The sequence below is a fragment of the Squalius cephalus genome (genome assembly GCF_949319135.1).
Source record: "Squalius cephalus genome assembly, chromosome: 5".
NCBI lineage: Eukaryota > Metazoa > Chordata > Actinopteri > Cypriniformes > Leuciscidae > Squalius > Squalius cephalus.
The window spans coordinates 39,207,667-39,227,846 of NC_137126.1; the positions used below are offsets into that span (position 1 = coordinate 39,207,667).

The 20,180-nt window shown below is 36.8% G+C and overlaps 2 protein-coding genes across 3 annotated transcripts in view; both read right to left on the reverse strand.

Annotated features, from left to right (window-relative positions):
• Positions 1–6,798, reverse strand: part of LOC307159645 (chemerin-like receptor 1) — a 93,545-nt gene extending 86,747 nt beyond the window's left edge. Inside the window, exon 1 of the mRNA XM_079873122.1 lies at positions 6,739–6,798. The gene's annotated coding sequence lies outside the window, so the exon portion shown is untranslated. The remainder of the gene's footprint in view (positions 1–6,738) is intronic.
• On the reverse strand, positions 1,264–3,495 carry LOC307159647 (chemerin-like receptor 1). Of its 2 annotated transcripts, none has more exons than XM_079873124.1 (2): positions 3,447–3,495; positions 1,264–3,033 (listed from the first exon to the last, which is right to left on the reverse strand). In XM_079873124.1, exon 2 carries the CDS (start codon positions 3,012–3,014, stop codon positions 1,959–1,961), a length of 1,056 nt encoding a protein of 351 aa, XP_079729250.1. In that variant the 5' UTR covers positions 3,015–3,033; positions 3,447–3,495; the 3' UTR covers positions 1,264–1,958. The 2 variants fall into 2 exon arrangements, with proteins under 2 accessions (XP_079729250.1, XP_079729251.1); XM_079873125.1 differs by having other exon boundaries at positions 1,417–3,033; positions 3,357–3,495.
• Positions 6,799–20,180: the final 13,382 nt, after the last annotated feature.

The window sequence follows — 20,180 nt, forward strand, 5'->3', positions numbered from 1 at the left end:
ATGATGATGGTTTGATTTACTTCTCTGAAAATTAGGACTGTAAATCACTTAAAAAATTTACTGCAAAAGCCTCATATGAAGCTAATTCAAAGACATTACATTATTGTAGAAAACATGTAAATCATTAAATATATATATATATATATATATATATATATAAAGTGGCGTCAGAAGTCAGTATATTGTTTATTTCCATGTAATGTAAAATAGGCATATGACTGGCCGAAAATCATGTTGGTCTGTCCTTATGCTTCGTTCACACAGGAAGGGTTATTACTTTCCGTCTATACACATGAGTTTGGTTAGATATTTGTTGTTGTTGTAGCACATTTTAAGATGAAGTGTCAAGTTAAAAGCAGTTGTAAGCAGTTGTAATTAAAAATTATGCATTGCATTATGTTTTGTTTTTAGGGTTAAACCAACTCTTAAGGTGATGATACACAGGGCAACTTTTTGAGCAATGTTGCTGGGCAGTCTTGCCGAGCGATTGTTGCTTGGGCACTTTCCCATTGAAAATGGGCAATAAATTTCTATCTGGATAATTTAGACAGGTCGTGGGCCCTGTGTCTCATCTGGTTGCCCGTTGACGGCAACATTGCCCAGCAACATTGCTCAAAAAGTTGCCCTGTGTATCATCACCTTCAGGGCCTGAAGTGTGACAATCACATAGACTCCATGCTGAAAAAAAGCCCAGTAGAGGTTGTACTTCCTTTGCTAGCTCAGGAAGTTCAACTTGCTCACAACTGCTGATGCAGTTCTACTCAGCTGTTATTGTGTCTGTCCTCTGCACTTTGTTAACTGTCTGGTTTAGCTCAGCTACAAAATCCAACATAAGAAGACAACAGAGGACGATTCGGACTGTTGAGAGGATTATTGGTACTCCCCTGCCCACCCTCCAAAAACTGTATACATGCAGAGTGAGGAAAAGGGTTAGAAAATCACCCTGGATCCTTCACATCCAAGCCACATTCTCTTTGAACCTTTGCCTTCTGGCCAGCGCTACAGAGTACAGAGCACCAGAACAACCAGGCAAGAGAAAAGTTTTTTCCCCCAGGGAAGAAAAGTTTCTTCTACCTCATGGACAGTTAAATGTTCTCCCCACTGTGCAATGATAACTATGTGCAATATCGCTTATATCTATTTCTTATTCCAAGTATTTGCATCTTCTTATTCCATTCCCTGTAAATTCTATTCAATTTGTATATAGCACATACAAACATCTTTATTTTTTATTTTACTAGCTGTATATCTATATGTTGTTTTCTCTGTTTACTGGAAGCTTCTTCTGTCACCAAAACAAAGTCCTTGTGTGTGCAAACATACTTGGCAACAAAGCTCTTTCTGATTCTGATTAAAGGAAATATCCATAAACTTAACGGATAATGTCATGGCAGAAAATTACGATTTCTTTTTTTTGTACAGTGCACAACTAAATACAGTAGTCTATATATAGGACCAGAATTACTAAACACGGTAAATTAGCATGAGACTGGCAATTTTCGCAAATTGACTACCGCAAACCTTAGTAAATCATGTTGCATTACTCTTTTAAAAAACTCTCCTTTCATAAATTTTGCCTCTGAAGGGGAAACTCCTACAAATGCATATGCAATAAGGTCAGCAGCAAAAATAACTGTGTCCATGCCTTTTCAACGCTAAAGTAGTTAAGGGCTTGCGCTGGCACAAGCTGTTAGAAAATCTGGCCTTCGTTTTCTTTTTGTTTTGTTTTTACAATTAATCAAACTAAATAAATGCATTAAATCAAATGTTTTCATTAAACTCCAAAATACCTGATTAAAAGTTTCTAGTAATCCTAAAGACCTTGATTAGTTGGTTCAGGTGTTTAATTATGGTTGGAACTAAACTTTGCATGACAGAGGCCCTCCAGGAACTAAGTTTGACACCCCTGCATTAAATTGACATCCCTAATGCAAAATAACGTACTTCCCGTTTATGCTTTAGATATGAGTAGATGCCCTGGCATCCACTGAGCTAGAGCGAGACAGGTAGCGACTGATCGTTCGGCCATCTTCTCCAATAGCATTCTCAATCTTTGATAATATGGAGCTCCTGAACTTCTTTCTGAAGTCATTGCCCATGAAGACGTACAAAACAGGGTTTAGGAAGCTGTTAGCGGCAGCAACAGTGGTGCCAATGTTCAGTCCAAGAGCGATGACTTCAGTGTTGAAGGTTTTGTTTTGTTCGATTAGCACAAATGTGTGGTACGGCAGCCAGCACAGGAAGAAGGTCAGAATGAGAGCCGTCATAATCTTAAACGGTTTGTTGGACTTTGCCATCTGGGTGGCTCTCAGTCTCAGGATGATGACAGTATAACAAACGATAATGAGGATGAACGGCATCACGAATCCAAAAACAAAGCGGCTTGTTGCAATGATTTTGTGGCTATACTGGCTGGACGTGTAGTTGTTCATGCATCGGTTTGTGCCTAGATGATTCTGGACATCACGGAATACAATAGATGGGATACTTAAAGCTGCAGAGATGATCCATGCGAGTACAATTAACACAGATGCTTTTCCGATGGTGCGATGATTCTGTGCCCAAACAGGAAACATGACGGCGATGCAGCGATCCATGCTGATGATGACGAGGAGGAAGATGCTGCTGAACATGTTGAGGAACATGACAAAGGACGTGAACTTGCACATGAAGAGGCCAAAAATCCAGTCCGCGGTGACACTGTAGGCAATGTTAAAAGGCAAACAGGCACAGAATATGAAGTCAGATAGAGCCAGACTCAAGTACCAGGTAGTATTGACTGACTTCTTCATGCCAAACCCTGCAATCCAGATAACCACTGCATTTCCTCCAAGGCCCAGCAAACAGATGATCACATTGATCACCAGCAACACCAGGCAAAGAACTTGAGTGAAACATTTGGTGTGGACCGTCATGTGGGAAGAAACTCCATCGTAAGTTATATTACTGGAGTTATAATCAATGTAATTGTCATAATCAATATCATAGTTAAATTGAAAATCTGTTGCATCCATTGTAATTTACGTTGATTCACTGAAAGCAGACAACAAAAAGATCTTTAATTAGTTAAACTGTTCTTCAAGTATTAATATCAGTAATATCACAGTCACTGTTCCCATATTACTATTGATCAGCAATGTCATTTCAACCTAAAAGTTCAGTGTAATTTAATGAAAATTCATTTTGTGAACTTTTAAAAAATAAATATAAGTTAGATTAGCAACAAATCATTTGAGAGAAAATTATAACTAAATAAATAAAGTAAAATATTAGTTTTTTTGAAAAGCTTGTCATTATGTATATCAAAATAGATTCAATATTACATAATATATAAATATTGTAATAATTATAAGTACCTTTGTGGACAGAAACGTTCAAAGGTAAACACTTCAATGTGATTTGGAGTAAATGTTCACAAGTCTTATAAATAATCAGCAGTCTCTCACCAAGTAACAGTGTCTCCAGCATTACTTCACCAGCACCCACTTGACGTCTGACAACTGTGTCGCTTTTGCATATATAAAGTCCTATCCTTCTCTTGAGCAATATTGTGCATGACTGCACATGCTGTACTTCCACAAAACACTTCCCAAACTGTTTTTGTTTTCCTCATCAACAAGATCCCCTACTTTCACTTCTTGATTTTGTTCTTCTAGTTTTGGAGAAACAGATTCATAAAATAAAAAACTCAAAGCTTTGGCCATCTACAGTGATCTGACGTAATTCAGTGATGAGATCAGCCTGGGTAAGAGAAGGTCACAGCCCGTAAAGACATAAATAATAATTTAATTTAAATAGCCTCATGCCTCCATTGTCATAATAGAAGTTTTCTTTTATCTCAATAAAATAATTAAAGGATCATTTAAAGTAATTTACATAGAAACATTCCAGGTTTTTCACTTTTATTTTTCAAATCATTCTTGTTTTCTTTTGAGTATTGTTTAATAGGCAATTATTTTATAGGGTTTTCTTGAATTCAATATCACTTATAAAATGTAAAGCTTAACATTTTTTATAAAAACTTAATTATCCCCTTAAATTTCACTAAAAGCGAAATCCTCAGTGACATCATCTGTATACCCCCCCCCCCCCCCCCCCCCCCCCTAACCAATCCTAAACCTACCAATACTAGGGGGGTAATAATTTGGCGGGGGTCAAAATTCGGCATTACACCTGCCTACTAAAATAACGTTGCCTTATCTTCTCTGAAAAGCGTTCCGCACTTTCAGCTGACATAAACCACACTTTAAATAAACGAACGAAACATATCCAGTGATGAAATGTTTTCTGTGTTCAAACTTCACAGAGGCAATTTATGAGATCAATGTAGATCGGAGGAGAACAAAAAAGTGTTGGCTGATTTTTATTGACATATTGTCACACTCTACAGCCAATGATATCGTTAACAGTGTGTGCGCGCCTGTCCAATGACAGTGTAGTGACCATACATTTCAATTGAATGTTTGATTTGAACTTCAAATTTTGAAGTGATAAGTACACAGGTTGATTTCTAAGAAAATGTATGCTTTACGTTGTATTAGAAAGGACATGGTAATACAGTTCATTTAAATGTTTTGAAAGGGAAATATATTAAAAGATGAATGTTACATGTATGTTTAAAAGATTAATCAACTTCAAATCAAATCAAAAGGGCTCATCTTAACTCTTGCAGAGATCAACTTAATTATTAACCCTTTATCGGGCGAGGAACCATATTTGGTAACTTAATCGCGCATTCAAACTCTCCCCTGCCTGTTTGCGTTGTCATATGAGCGCATAGATTTCTCCTAGCCAATCAGCGAAGATCAGGCTACGTCACTGATAGTCACATGATGGCATCTGACCAATCAGAAGTTGCGCGGAGCATTTCAAACTTCAGTGTCGTTCCGGATATTGGAAAGTGAGGTTATGCGCTACTACCTACTCCTACATCAGCGCTAATAACTTCAAAACAAAAAATTGTGAGTTGATGAAACTCACACATTCTATGGTTGATTAGTTGTGCAACATGTTGAGATAGGTGTTGTTTGCATAGATTTCTTGAAAGTATTGACATTTGTGGCATGAAAAATGGTGAGACCATATTTGATCATACGCCCTGTTCACGTAAGATTAGAGAATGTCCATATTTAGACATACGCCCTATGCGTATAGAAAAGCCGTACTAGGGTATTTTTTCTACAAATAATGCATTATAACCACAGTCTATGATTATAACGTAGGACAATAGTATTTACTAGTGCATTGGATGTTATCACAGGTTTGAATAACATTATAAAGTGATCCAGTGGGAAACGTAACACATTTATAGACATTTTATATTGCCATAGATATTGAAATATGTGTGGTTTTGGTCAGTTTTATGACCTTTATAACAGTTTTTAATACTTATAATGATATTTTGCACTTCTTATTATATATTTACCCTTTATGTGTAAGTTTTATGCCCTTGAAACAGTTTTTATCATAGTTAAATGCCATGTATTGGTGTTTTTTTTTTTTTACTGTGAGACTTATTACTGCTAAAATAAGTGGTACCACCTGTACTTGACCATACCAAAGATCAGTAGTACAGATCTTTTATAAATGTATACATTTATTTATAACATTTATAAATGCACAAATGTGCATTTATAAAATATGAATCATATTAGATGTTCTTAGGAGCACAAACCATAAATGAATACCCTATTCATTAATTTAATGAATGTTCCTAATAATAATTTAATTTAAAATGTTCCTAATAATAATTTAAAATGTTACTAAATAAATATTTTTATGTTTGTAACAAGTTTATGTGTTTTTATTATATTTTTATATATACACTTTTTAAGGGAAAAACATTACCCTAGACTGGCGAGGAACCATATATGGTAACTTCATTGCCCTTGATTTCCAACCTAAAAAAATATATTTTTTTAAAAACTCACAAATGTTTAGAAGTCTTATAATATCCTCCAATAACACTCTATGGTTGAAATTTAGAATTTCCAAGTATTTCAATGAGTGTCCTATAAAGGGTTAAGTTCATGTTACTTAGAAATGTGTTTTATTGTGGCCAAAAAACTGCTTCACCTAACTTAAAACATTATGTTGGATCAACTTAATTACTTGCATTCATGTTACTTAGAAATGCGTTTTATTGTGGCCAAAAAAAAGTAATTCACCGTACTCAAAACATCGCTTTGAATTAATGTAATTCTGCCAGCAGTCTTAACATTAAAATTCTAGTGGAAAACGTTAAAAAAAATTTTTTTTGACCCAATGTTTTATTTTTTAGTACCTTCAACTTATAAAAACTCAATTTGTAAATTTCACAAAAACACAGAATACTAAAATGTAAATGATTTGTCATACCTTAGTCATTAGACAATTTACACAAGAGGCATGCTATTTGCATTTGAATTTGAAAAGCAACTGACTCACTTTGAAAATTCAACATGTAAAAAGTATGACTGACAAGTAACTTTGTCAAGTGAGGAGAATGTCATTTTTGTTTGTTTTTTGTATCATATCTGATATCTACAATTAACCTGTAAAGGTGTTTGCAATCCTGCATTTTTAAAGTAGCCTATTGATTCTGCTGCAGAATTAGTCATATGCATCTTAATTCCTTTACGGCTCTCTGTCTTCAGAATGGTACAGAAAACAAGTGTTCATCGCATGATCAAATACAGAAAGGGAAGTGTATCTTATTTATCTTTTATGCACTGGCTCATATGACAAAGAATAACTTACCTCACAAAGAATGCCTCAAAATGCCGTTTGCAATGCTTTAGATATGTACTTCTGCTGCTGGGTTGTTTTCTCATCTGGTAAGTGCAGACTGAGCTACTGGACAAATATCTTAACACCTATAGGTGCAACAAAGTTCGGAGTACTGCGGTCACACCTATACCCTATTTGAAGTGGCTCTGTTCATCTGGTGGCTGGTTTGAGGTTAAAATCAGGAATCTATTTCAGTGAAAAGGCCATGTTTCAGTGAACCATTTCAGTGAACAGGAAATCTATTTCAGTGAACCATTTCAGTGAACAGGCCAACATGAGACAAACTCTGCCACCTTTAACATTGTGGGAGGATGCTGAAGTGGGGGGGTATGTTGTGAAGCTCACATGCAGCACAATAAGTAGGGATAATGTAGAGCGAGGCAGTTGTTATAGCGAATACAACCCCGACATGCTGATCAGGACCCCGACGCAAAGCCGAGGGGTCTGTGATGGCCGACAATGTGGCCACACAGCAAGGTGGTAACTAAACCACACACACAGACATGCATCCTTCTCTTTTGTTTGTTTACATGTTATTTTGGTTGTCCTTTAGTACATTTCATAATTAAATATTTTGTTGCAGATCACCCTATATATATATTTCATAATAAAGACAGGCAGATTTGGTTCATTTTACACACTTTATTTCTAATTTACACTTTTACCATACATGGTTGGGTGCACACTTTCTAGTTATTAGTAGTGATGTGACATTTGAACCGAGGCGTCGGAGCTTGTGACGAGAAAAAATGGGTGTGCCAGATGAAGCCGCGATTTGAGGCTTGTGTTGTCAACGTGGAAATCATGTGACTAATGACAAACGAGGCCTCGGTTTGTGTGGATACGTCATCGGTTTGGTCTGAGTGTTGCTTCCGGAAAAAGGGTGTTCGAAACTCGCGTTGTAGTAGTGTCAGAGAGTTAGATAACTATCATTGTCATTATTGTGTCATATATGTGTTAGGGCTGTATATTATTACATTATCAGGTTAGAATAGTTAGTATATTGTTATTATTAATTATAGTAGCTATAGACTTGTTATATTAATTAGATACGATTATTTGGATTGCTCTGGATTTTTGGATCTGGACTGGACTGCTTTTTGATTTGGATTGCCCTTTTGGATTTGTTTGCTTTTTGTGACCTCTTCCTTTTTCCTGGTAATGGAGCCAGCAAGAAAGAGGGAATCCTCCCCTGTCTGGGCTCAACAGAAGCATCAGTGTCCTCATTTATACCAGATGACACTGGCATTTTTATGTTCCCCTGCATCCTCTGTTCCTTGTGAAAGGATCTTTTCCAAGGCTGAAGAGATTTTGACCAAGAAGAGGAATCGTCTAAACCCCAACAACACTTGAAATAATTCTGTTTTTCAATAAAAATCTATTGTAATCCTTCCTTCCAGACTATTCTGTTGCAGTTTACTTTATTACACTCCCTCCAACATAAGCACTGCACTCAACACAGTGTCACTTTTGTTGTTCATACTGTCACTATCCAAACAATTTATGAATAATTAATTAACTGTGTGTGTGACTCTGCACAAGTAAATTCAAGGCAAGGCAAGGCAAGGCAAGTTTATTTATATAGCACATTTCATACACAATGGTAATTCAAAGTGCTTTACATACTATTAAAAATAATCAGAAGAAATAAGAATATACAAAACAGTTTAAAATAAAGAAACGAGAAAGAACTAAAAATAATTAAAACAGTTTAGAATAAAGAACAGTTTAAAATAAAGAAACAAGAAAGAACTAAAAATAATTAAAACAGTTTAGAATAAAGACTAAAATAAGACACAGGATAAACAGTCGGACAAACAGTGACACAGTGCTCATTCATTAAATGCAAAGTTAAACAGATGTGTTTTGAGTCTGGATTTGAATGTGACTAATGTAGGAGCACATCTGATCTCCTCTGGAAGCTGGTTCCAGCTGCGGCTGGCATAATAGCTAAAAGCAGACTCTCCTTGCTTAGAGTGAACTCTTGGAACTTCGGTAACACTTTAGAATACTGTATCTTACTTACTGCATAACTAATAAGGAATTATTGAGGAACTAATAGATAATTATTTATTAACACTTAAGTCACTACTGTTAACTACTAAGGAAGATGTGTTAACTAATTAGTATGTAATAGAATTGTATGATTGTGTTAAGTTTCAGTTAGTTAATCAATAACTAATGAATTATGTCATAACTCTTGAAGAACTATTATTATATCTATTAATTAATGTGCAAGAAAAATAACTAAGAAGTAACTACTAATGAACAGTCATACACAGTGGTTACTACAATAAACCGTTTTATTTTAGCAGTGGAGTGGTGGATGAAGTACACAAATCAAGTACTTGAGTAAAAGTACAGATAACCCAATAAAATATTACTCCAGTAAAATGATAAACTATTGGCCTATTCATTTTCAAAATTACCTTAGTAAAAGTACAAAGGTAATTACTTGAAAAGTAAAAAGCACTGATCAATGTTTTTTATTTTATTTTCTAGCCAGTTTTAGTCATTCTTCAGCACTAATAAGAAAGATAAGTGCAGACATTTACTAGGCTATATATTGATCTGCAAATAAGCAAACTTTTTATTTAATTAGCAAAATGTATCATAATGTATGATAATCTATTTTACAAAGGTTTAGATAATACCGTTAATAATGTGTTTTTTACAGTAAGTTTGATTTGAGTCAGAAGTATGTGGTAATTCTGTATTAATTACTAATGAGTTCCCTATATTCTCACTTTAGAATACTGTTCCAGGTTCCAAGTAATTCCTGAAGAATTATCTAATAATTATTTGTTAATTACCAATTAATTTCCTTATATGTTCACTTTAGAATACTGTTTCAGGTTATAAGTAGCCTAATTCCTGGATAATTATTTGATAATTATTTATTAATTACTAATGAGTTCATTATATTATCACTTTAGAATACTGTTCCAGGTTCCAAGTAATTCCTGAAGAATTATCTAATAATTATTTGTTAATTACCAATTAATTTCCTTATATGTTCACTTTAGAATACTGTTTCAGGTCATAAGTAGCCTAATTCCTGGATAATTATTTGATAATTATTTATTAATTACTAATGAGTTCCCTATATTCTCACTTTAGAATACTGTTCCAGGTTCTAAGTAATTCCTGCAGAATTATTTGATAATTATTTATGAATTACTAATAAGTTCCCTATATTTTCAGTTTCCCTCAGTCATTGCCTCAAACATGAATTTACTCAATGGTATTCTATGCTGAGGAAAACAGACACACACAGTACTGTATATAAAATATAAAAACTAATCTGAGGTTAGTTTTGTATGACTGTTCATTAGTAGTTACTTAGTTATTTTTCTTGAACCTTAATTAGTAGATAATTAGTAGTTCTTCAAGAGTTATGACAGAATTCATTATTTATTGATTAACTAACTGTTACTTAACACAATCATAAAAATATATTACATACTGATTAGTTAACACATCTTCCTTAGTAGTTAACAGTAGTGAAGAAGTAGTTAATGAATAATTACCTATTAGTTCTTTAATAATTACTTATTAGTTATGCAGTAAGTAAGATACAGTATTCTAAAGTGTTACCGGAACTTCTAGCTGATGTGATCCTAATGATCTGAGTAATCTGTTGGGTTTGTATTCCGTGAGCATATCTGCAATGTATTGAGGTCCTAGGCCATTAAATGATTTATATACTAGTAATAATACTTTAAAATCAATCCTATAAGTAACTGGCAGCCAGTGTAATGACCTGAGTACTGGTGTGATATGATCATATTTTCTGGTTCTGCTAAGAATCCTGGCTGCAGCGTTCTGTATGAGCTGCAAATGTCTTATGGTCTTTTTGGGAAGGCCAGTGAGGAGTCCATTACAATAATCCACCCTGCTGGTGATGAAAGCATGCACTAGTTTTTCTAAGTCTTGACTGGAAACAAAGCATCTAATTCTTGCAATATTTTTCAGATGATAGTATGCTGATTTAGTTATTGCTTTGACATGACTATTGAAACTAAGGTCTGACTCCAAAGACACACCAAGATTCTTGACCTGATTTTTAGTTGTTTGACCTTTAGAGTGAAGGTATGCGTTCACCTTGAGAACTTCATCTTTGTTTCCAAACACAATGATTTCAGTTTTGTCTTTGTTTAACTGTAGAAAGTTTTGGCACATCCAGCTGTTGACTTCATCAATGCATTGAAGCAGAGAGTCAATGGGGCTGTAATCATTAGGCGATAGGGCTAAGTAGATCTGTGTGTCGTCTGCATAGCTGTGGTAAGAGATTTGGTTCTTTCTCATTATTTGGCTCATTGGGAGCATGTACAGGTTGAACAGGAGTGGCGCAAGAATTGAGCCTTGAGGGACTCCGCATGTCATGGGCGTCCACTCAGACTTATGGTCACCTATACTCACATAATAACCTCTCCCATCTAAGTATGACCTGAACCATTTTAGAACTGTCCCAGAAAACCCCACCCAGTTTTCCAGCCTGTCTAGAAGTATTTTGTGATCGACAGTGTCAAAAGCAGCACTGAGGTCGAGTAGAACCAGCACTGATAATTTGCCTGAATCCGTATTTAAGCGAATATCGTTTATTATCTTAATGAGAGCTGTCTCTGTGCTGTGATGCGATCGGAAGCCAGATTGAAAATGATCAAAGTATCCATTTGAGTTTAAGAATTTGTTCAGCTGGTTGAAGACAACTTTTTCAATGATTTTGCCTGTGAAAGGAAGATTTGAGATCGGTCTATAGTTGCTTAATATAGTCTTATCCAGATTGCTCTTTTTCAGGAGGGGTTTGACAACAGCAGTTTTAAGGGAGTTTGGAAAACTCCCAGAGAGAAATGAAGCATTTACCACTTCTAGGAGATCTGCTTCTAAACAGTCTAACACACTTTTAAAAAAAGATGTGGGAAGTGTGTCAAGGGCGCAGGTTGATGTTTTAAGGTGCTGAACGGTTTCTTTCAGAATTTTGCCATCAATTTCTTCAAAATCAGACATAGTAACTACTTTCTCAGGTTGTAGTCTGATCTGACTGACCCCAGCGCAACTCAAGGATGTGCTGATCCCCTTTCTAATATTATTGATTTTCTCAGAGAAAAAGGTAGCAAACTCACTACACTTGCTGTCGGAGAGCATTTCACTGGGAATCTGGCTTGGGGGATTTGTTAGTCTGTCGACAGTAGCGAAGAGATTTCGAGTATTATTTAGGTTTCTGTTTATGATATTGGAGAAGAAAGTCTGTCTAGCTTTGCCTAGTTCCATATTGAAAGCACGAATGGTGTCTCTATAGATGTTATAGTGGATTACAAGTTTTGTCTTTCGCCACATGCGCTCTGATTTTCTGCATTGTCTTTTCATAATTTGCACTGCTGTTGAGTTTCTCCAAGGTGCTTTTTGTTTACCATTCTTCCTGACTTTCACAGGAGCAATATCATCAATTACATTTTTAACCTTCGAGTTAAAAGAATCAAGGAGAGAATCAACCGAGTCAGCAGATATGCTCGGTCTTAGGGATATGGCCTTCATAAATAAGTGTCATTTAGACAGACAGAGATTAGGGATATGGGAGATTAGGGATATGGCCTTCATAAATAAGTGTCATTTAGACAATTCAGACAGAGAAAGAGACATATTTTATATTATACAGAGGTAATGGACAAATGTCTGCTCAGGTCCTTTTATTATTGCTAATGAAAGGTTACAGACATTAACAGTGAGTACAAAATAAATAAATAAATATTTTTATTTATAAAAATATTTGTATAAAATACTTTTTTTATAAAATGGAGGGGGGGCACTGGTTCAGAATGAATTAATTTGTCTGCTATTTCTTTGCACAGTAGCTGTCACTAGTGAGCAATGCTGAATGAAGCTTCGAGTAATGAACCTTTGGCTGCTGAAGCAATGGGCTGCGAGGTCTCAGTGGTTCAGGAAGCCTCATTTTGCCATCACTAGTTATTAGTGGTATATTGTGTTAATGTTTATTTCTTTTGAGTTTAAGTTGCTTACGTGGGAAGAGCGGAGGTTTGGCGCTGTCTGGGACGTTGCGCTCCGGTGGAGGTCCATTCCAATAAAGGACCGGCTGGCAGTTGCTGCCATTTTGTTCTGTTGGGCTAATCTATGTTGCCAATTAGCTGGGGGGTGTATGATTGATTGTATGTTTGTTTTGTTTATTATAATTCTATATATATTTTGTTGACTATAATTATTTGGGTACATTATTTTGTTTATGACCCATTTATTGATATTTCTGAAGTTAATTACTTTATTTATTGTAATTGTGTTAAGTGATATTTGTGATATTCCCTGTGTATGTCTAATGGACTAGTCCTGTGTGTATATAAGTTCCCCATGTGTGTCATTTGGGAGGCCGTGTTTTCTTTGTTTAGTTTGTTTGATTACTGTTTTAGTTTGATTTTCTTTAGTTTACCATTTTTATGGGCCCAGAGTAGACCTGACTTTATTTTCAGTCAGTTTTTCAAGTTAAGTATTTGTAACTTTGTTTTTGCATTTAATAAATTATTTTTGGTTGGAAATCCTGTGTCCTTTGCCCTTGACTGCTTGGTCCCACACAGGTCTTGAATCAGCCTGAAGGGGTTGTATTCGCTATAACAATCGCCTCACTCTACATTATCCCGCTTATTACATGGCTACCTACCTACCAAATAAATCAATAATTTGACTCAAAATATTGATTTAAAAACGAGTTTATTGATTTAAAAACGATTGTATTGTTTCTGCTAAAGAAAATAGTCCGATCCGTCTCTACGGTTAGAATCCTGCGTGTCCATGGCAACGCTCTGCTTTGCATGGCAACCGTGTGTTATACTTAGCAGCGGTCTGTTATTAAGAATTATTACATGGCTTGGCTGAATTCTAATGTAGAATGCGGTCTGTTATTTCTTGATAACAGACCGTTGCGAAGTATAACAGACCGTTGCCATGAAAAACAGCGCGTTGCTATGGACGCGGAACGGACTATTTTCTTTGGCGGAAGCAATACATTCGTTTTTAAATCAATAAACTCCTTTTTAAATCAATAATTCGTGTTAAATAATTTCTTTATTTTGTAGGTAGCCATGTAATAAGCGGGATAATGTATAGAGAGGCGGTCGTTATAGCGAATAACAACCCCTTCAGGCTGATTCAAGACCCCTCCGCTTCGCGTCGGGGTCCTGTTCAGATCGCATTCTACATTAGAATTCAGCCAAGCCATACAATAATTGAGGTCAAACAAGGTTGTTTATTAGTCACAGAAAAGTTCAGTTAAGTCATTATACAAGTGGTTATAAAGATTAAAGAATACTTTTTTACATCAGGAATCCATTTGCATTGTGCATGATGATGGTTTGATTTACTTACTATAATTCACTGAAAATTAGAACTGTAAATCCCTTAAAAAATTAACTGCAAAGCCTCAAATGAAGCTAATTCAAAGACATTACATTATTGTAGAAAATATGTAAATCATTATATATATATATATATATATATATATATATATATATATATATATATATATACAGTGAGGAAAATAAGTATTTGAACACCCTGCTATTTTGCAAGTTCTCCCACTTAGAAATCATGGAGGGGTCTGAAATTGTCATCGTAGGTGCATGTCCGCTGTGAGAGACATAATCTAAAAAAAAAAAAATCCAGAAATCACAATGTATGATTTTTTAACTATTTATTTGTATGATACAGCTGCAAATAAGTATTTGAACACCTGAGAAAATCAATGTTAATATTTGGTACAGTAGCCTTTGTTTGCAATTACAGAGGTCAAACGTTTCCTGTAGTTTTTCACCAGGTTTGCACACACTGCAGGAGGGATTTTGGCCCACTCCTCCACACAGATCTTCTCTAGATCAGTCAGGTTTCTGGGCTGACACTGAGAAACACGGAGTTTGAGCTCCCTCCAAAGATTCTCTATTGGGTTTAGGTCTGGAGACTGGCTAGGCCACGCCAGAACCTTGATATGCTTCTTACAGAGCCACTCCTTGGTTATCCTGGCTGTGTGCTTCGGGTCATTGTCATCTTGGAAGACCCAGCCTCGACCCATCTTCAATGCTCTAACTGAGGGAAGGAGGTTGTTCCCCAAAATCTCGCAATACATGGCCCCGGTCATCCTCTCCTTAATACAGTGCAGTCGCCCTGTCCCATGTGCAGAAAAACACCCCCAAAGCATGATGCTACCACCTCCATGCTTCACAGTAGGGATGGTGTTCTTGGGATGGTACTCATCATTCTTCTTCCTCCAAACACGTTTAGTGGAATTATGACCAAAAAGTTCTATTTTGGTCTCATCTGACCACATGACTTTCTCCCATGACTCCTCTGGATCATCCAAATGGTCATTGGCAAACTTAAGACAGGCCTTGACATGTGCTGGTTTAAGCAGGGGAACCTTCCGTGCCATGCATGATTTCAAACCATGACGTCTTAGTGTATTACCAACAGTAACCTTGGAAACGGTGGTCCCAGCTCTTTTCAGGTCATTGACCAGCTCCTCCCGTGTAGTTCTGGGCTGATTTCTCACCTTTCTTAGGATCATTGAGACCCCACGAGGTGAGATCTTGCATGGAGCCCCAGTCCGAGGGAGATTGACAGTCATGTTTAGCTTCTTCCATTTTCTAATGATTGCTCCAACAGTGGACCTTTTTTCACCAAGCTGCTTGGCAATTTCCCTGTAGCCCTTTCCAGCCTTGTGGAGGTGTACAATTTTGTCTCTAGTGTCTTTGGACAGCTCTTTGGTCTTGGCCATGTTAGTAGTTGGATTCTTACTGATTGTATGGGGTGGACAGGTGTCTTTATGCAGCTAACGACCTCAAACAGGTGCATCTAATTTAGGATAATAAATGGAGTGGAGGTGGACATTTTAAAGGCAGACTAACAGGTCTTTGAGGGTCAGAATTCTAGCTAATAGACAGGTGTTCAAATACTTATTTGCAGCTGTATCATACAAATAAATAGTTAAAAAATCATACATTGTGATTTCTGGATATTTTTTTTTTAGATTATGTCTCTCACAGCGGACATGCATCTACGATGACAATTTCAGACCCCTCCATGATTTCCAAGTGGGAGAACTTGCAAAATAGCAGGGTGTTCAAATACTTATTTTCCTCACTGTATATATATACACTCACCTAAAGGATTATTAGGAACACCATACTAATACTGTGTTTGACCCCCTTTCGCCTTCAGAACTGCCTTAATTCTACGTGGCATTGATTCAACAAGGTGCTGAAAGCATTCTTTAGAAATGTTGGCCCATATTGATTGGATAGCATCTTGCAGTTGATGGAGATTTGTGGGATGCACATCCAGGGCACGAAGCTCCCGTTCCACCACATCCCAAAGATGCTCTATTGGGTTGAGATCTGGTGACTGTGGGGGCCATTTTAGTACAGTGAACTCATTGTCATGTTCAAGAAACCAATTTGAAATGATTCGAGCTTTGTGACATGGTGCATTATCCTGCTGGAAGTAGCCATCAGAGGATGGGTACATGGTGGTCATAAAGGGATGGACATGGTCAGAAACAATGCTCAGGTAGGCCGTGGCATTTAAACGATGCCCAATTGGCAATAAGGGGCCTAAAGTGCGCCAAGAAAACATCCCCCACACCATTAAACCACCACCACCACCAGCCTGCACAGTGGTAACAAGGCATGATGGATCCATGTTCTCATTCTGTTTACGCCAAATTCTGACTCTACCATCTGAATGTCTCAACAGAAATCGAGACTCATCAGACCAGGCAACATTTTTCCAGTTTTCAGCTGTCCAATTTTGGTGAGCTCGTGCAAATTGTAGCCTCTTTTTCCTATTTGTAGTGGAGATGAGTGGTACCCGGTGGGGTCTTCTGCTGTTGTAGCCCATCCGCCTCAAGGTTGTGCGTGTTGTGGCTTCACAAATGCTTTGCTGCATACCTCGGTTGTAACGAGTGGTTATTTCAGTCAAAGTTGCTCTTCGATCAGTTTGAATCAGTCGGCCCATTCTCCTCTGACCTCTAGCATCAACAAGGCATTTTCGCCCACAGGACTGCCGCATACTGGATGTTTTTCCCTTTTCACACCATTCTTTGTAAACCCTAGAAATGGTTGTGTGTGAAAATCCCAGTAACTGAGCAGATTGTGAAATACTCAGACCGGCCCGTCTGGCACCAACAACCATGCCACGCTCAAAATTGCTTAAATCACCTTTCTTTCCCATTCTGACATTCAGTTTGGAGTTCAGGAGATTGTCTTGACCAGGACCACACCCCTAAATGCATTGAAGCAACTGCCATGTGATTGGTTGATTAGATAATTGCATTAATGAGAAATTGAACAGGTGTTCCTAATAATCCTTTAGGTGAGTGTACATTTTTAAAAGGTATATTTTTAATGTAACCTTCTCCCTCAAAAAAAAAATTATACCTGAAACGCTTCCAATACTAATTTCCTGCAGAATAGATACACAATACCAGCAGCACTTTCTCTCTCTCTCATCTCTCCGACAGCGAGTTACACACAAACCCACCTCCCCTCACTCACTCGTTTCATTTGCTCCGGGTGAATATTGTTGCTGGGCTTAAATTTTGTGTGATTAAAAATTCGTGGGATTGCGTGTATTGCGCATAATTTTACTCATTCCCGCAGATATTGTGTTCACACCTGAAGTGCATGCACATAAAGCTGCAGCACTAAATTAAGTTCTTTTTTCGCTGCTTATTGACCTTACAGTTTTTTCAAATTGCTTACACACAATTTTGTAAACTATGGCTCCATTTCTCAAAACTCTACACACAAAGCGACAAAACACGCTGCAAAACATTAGACATCTCTTGCAAAAGCAAACACTTAATTCAAACATATTTTTCGTAACATCCTAGTAGAGGGGATTTGGAGACACTTGCAGGCTATGATCGAGAGTAAGAAATGTGTGATGTCAGCCATTATCTTGTCAGTTCCAGCCAAACTGTCGAATGGCAGGTAAAATTTCTCTCTGGTCATATGGTCATAGAATGTTGGTAGATATAACTTTATTTCCCTTCAAAGTCAAACATATCTCTCTAGAAATGTTTTTAAGACTCTTTTATTTCATATTGGAGTGATAAAGAATATAACAAGTGATGATAAAATTGGATTTCAGGTGTTCTACAAGTGCTGTATTTCTTTTCTTTCTGTATATTCATTTTGATTATTCTTATATGTATTTTCAACAGTTTTGTGATCGGATGACCAACAATCCATGTCTGTTTGTTTTTTTCTCATGTATTTCCAGTAAATGCGCTGCATGAGTGAGCTCAGCATACTGTCTTCATGTGGTCTTTTCTGGGGGAATCGAGTGAAAGAATCAGAGGGGTTACATTAGCAATTGTTAACACTGTAATATCAATGTAATATCAATGTTTCACAAGCGGACACTCAACTGAGACTGCCCTGCTCTCAATAATTGAAGCTCTGAGACTGGCAAGAGCAGCTTCCAAATTCTCAGTTCTCATCCTGCTGGATCTGTCTGCTGCCTTTGACACAGTTGACCACCAGATAATCCTGTCAATTTTAAAGACGAAGGGCATCTCGGGAACCGCACTACAATGGTTCACGTCTTCTCAGGTAGGTCCTTCAGGACGTTGTGGAGGGGTGAGGTGTCCAAGACCCAACATCTAGCTACTGGGGTGCCTCAGGGCTCAGTGCTTGGACGGTCACTTCTCTTCTACATCTACATCACTATGGTCTGTGATTCAGAAACATGTCTTTTCCTATCACTGCTATGCTAATGACACACAACTCTTCCTCTCATTCAAGCCTAATGATCCGACAGTTACTGCTCGCATCTCAGCCTGCCTGACAGACATTTCTGGATGGATGAAGGACCACCACCTTCAACTAAACCTTGAGAAGACAGAGTTGCTTGTGGTCCCGATCAACACAACACTACACCACAACTTCTCCATTCAGCTAGGTTTGTCATCCATAACTCCATCAAGGTCAGCCAGGAACCTTGGAGAGAACCTAGAACTGCCCGGCCCTGCAGATTTGCCTTATACAACATTAGGAGAATCAGGCCCTTCCTATCAGAGCAGGCTACACAACTCCTTGTCCAAGAACTTGTTCTATCCTGACTGGACTATTGTAATGCTCTCCTAGCAGCTTGCACTGTCAAACCTCTGCAACTGATCCAAAATGCAGCAGTTAGAGTGGACTTTAACGAGCCGAAGAGAGCAAACGTCACTCCTCTCCTCACAAAATTGCACTGGTTGCCAGTTTTATGTGCCATCCAGAAACTTGCGCTCTGCAAGTGAACGCTGTTTTGTGGTGCCATCTCAAAGAGGCACAAAATCTCTTTCTCTGATCTTTTTCTGGTCTGTTCCATACTGGTGGCCATTTTCAAGAAACGGAAGATGCATCTTTTTCGGCAACACTTGATCCATTAATACTAACACTTTATCTTCGATTCTGTATCTATTATCAAAAAAAAAAAAAAAAACGAAAAAAAAAAAAAAACGTACTGTGTTAGATTAAACTGGGAAGAGTCATAGCACTTTGCACATAGCATAGCACATAGAATATTGTTGTCCTATTGTTAGTTTAACTGCTTCTATTGTTCACTTTGGATAAAAGTGTCTGCTAAATTAATAAATGTAAATGTGCTAGATGTAAAGCCTACTTGTAAGTGTACTGTTTCAATACTACTTGGGACTAAATTGGCCCACTTTTAGTGTATAAAAGTATACTTTTAAGTATACTTTGTGTAACAGTAGTACACTTTTGAGTACACAACTTCTATACAACTAAGTTTTTGTATTGTACTGCAACTATAAGTGAACTTATAATTTACTATAAGTAAATATATTTTAGTTTATGAAAATACACTTTGAAGTATACTCTCAGTAAACTACTAGTTTAGTAGTTTTATATTGCAAGAAAGCTTTCTATGTTCCTATTTAGGCATTAGCCTACATTTTTATACTTAAAAAAACTTCATGCAGTTTCTTCATTCATTTAGTTTCATTAAAAAAGCAACATTTTAAACTAAATTCTAAAAGCTGAGAAAGTCACATTTTTGTCAAAGACTAGGTCCGTATCGGATTCAGAACGATGATCAAAACAGATGGAGTAGATCAAGTCCATCAACACCCCAAAGCTTCACACAACTACAAGCCAGGTATACTCGGAATACTTAATTATATTTTTAAATATATCTCAATCAAAAGATTGAGTACAAGTGTAAGACATAATATACTTAGACTTTTCTGTCAGTAAACCTTAGTGGAAAGTAACTATATTTATGAGAAGTACATAAAGTATATTTCTGAGAAGTACATAAAAAAGTAGGCTGAAAGTAACTTTCTTACTTTTAGTTTAAAAGAGGTAAACAAATAATAAACTTATTTTTCATAAGAATACCCA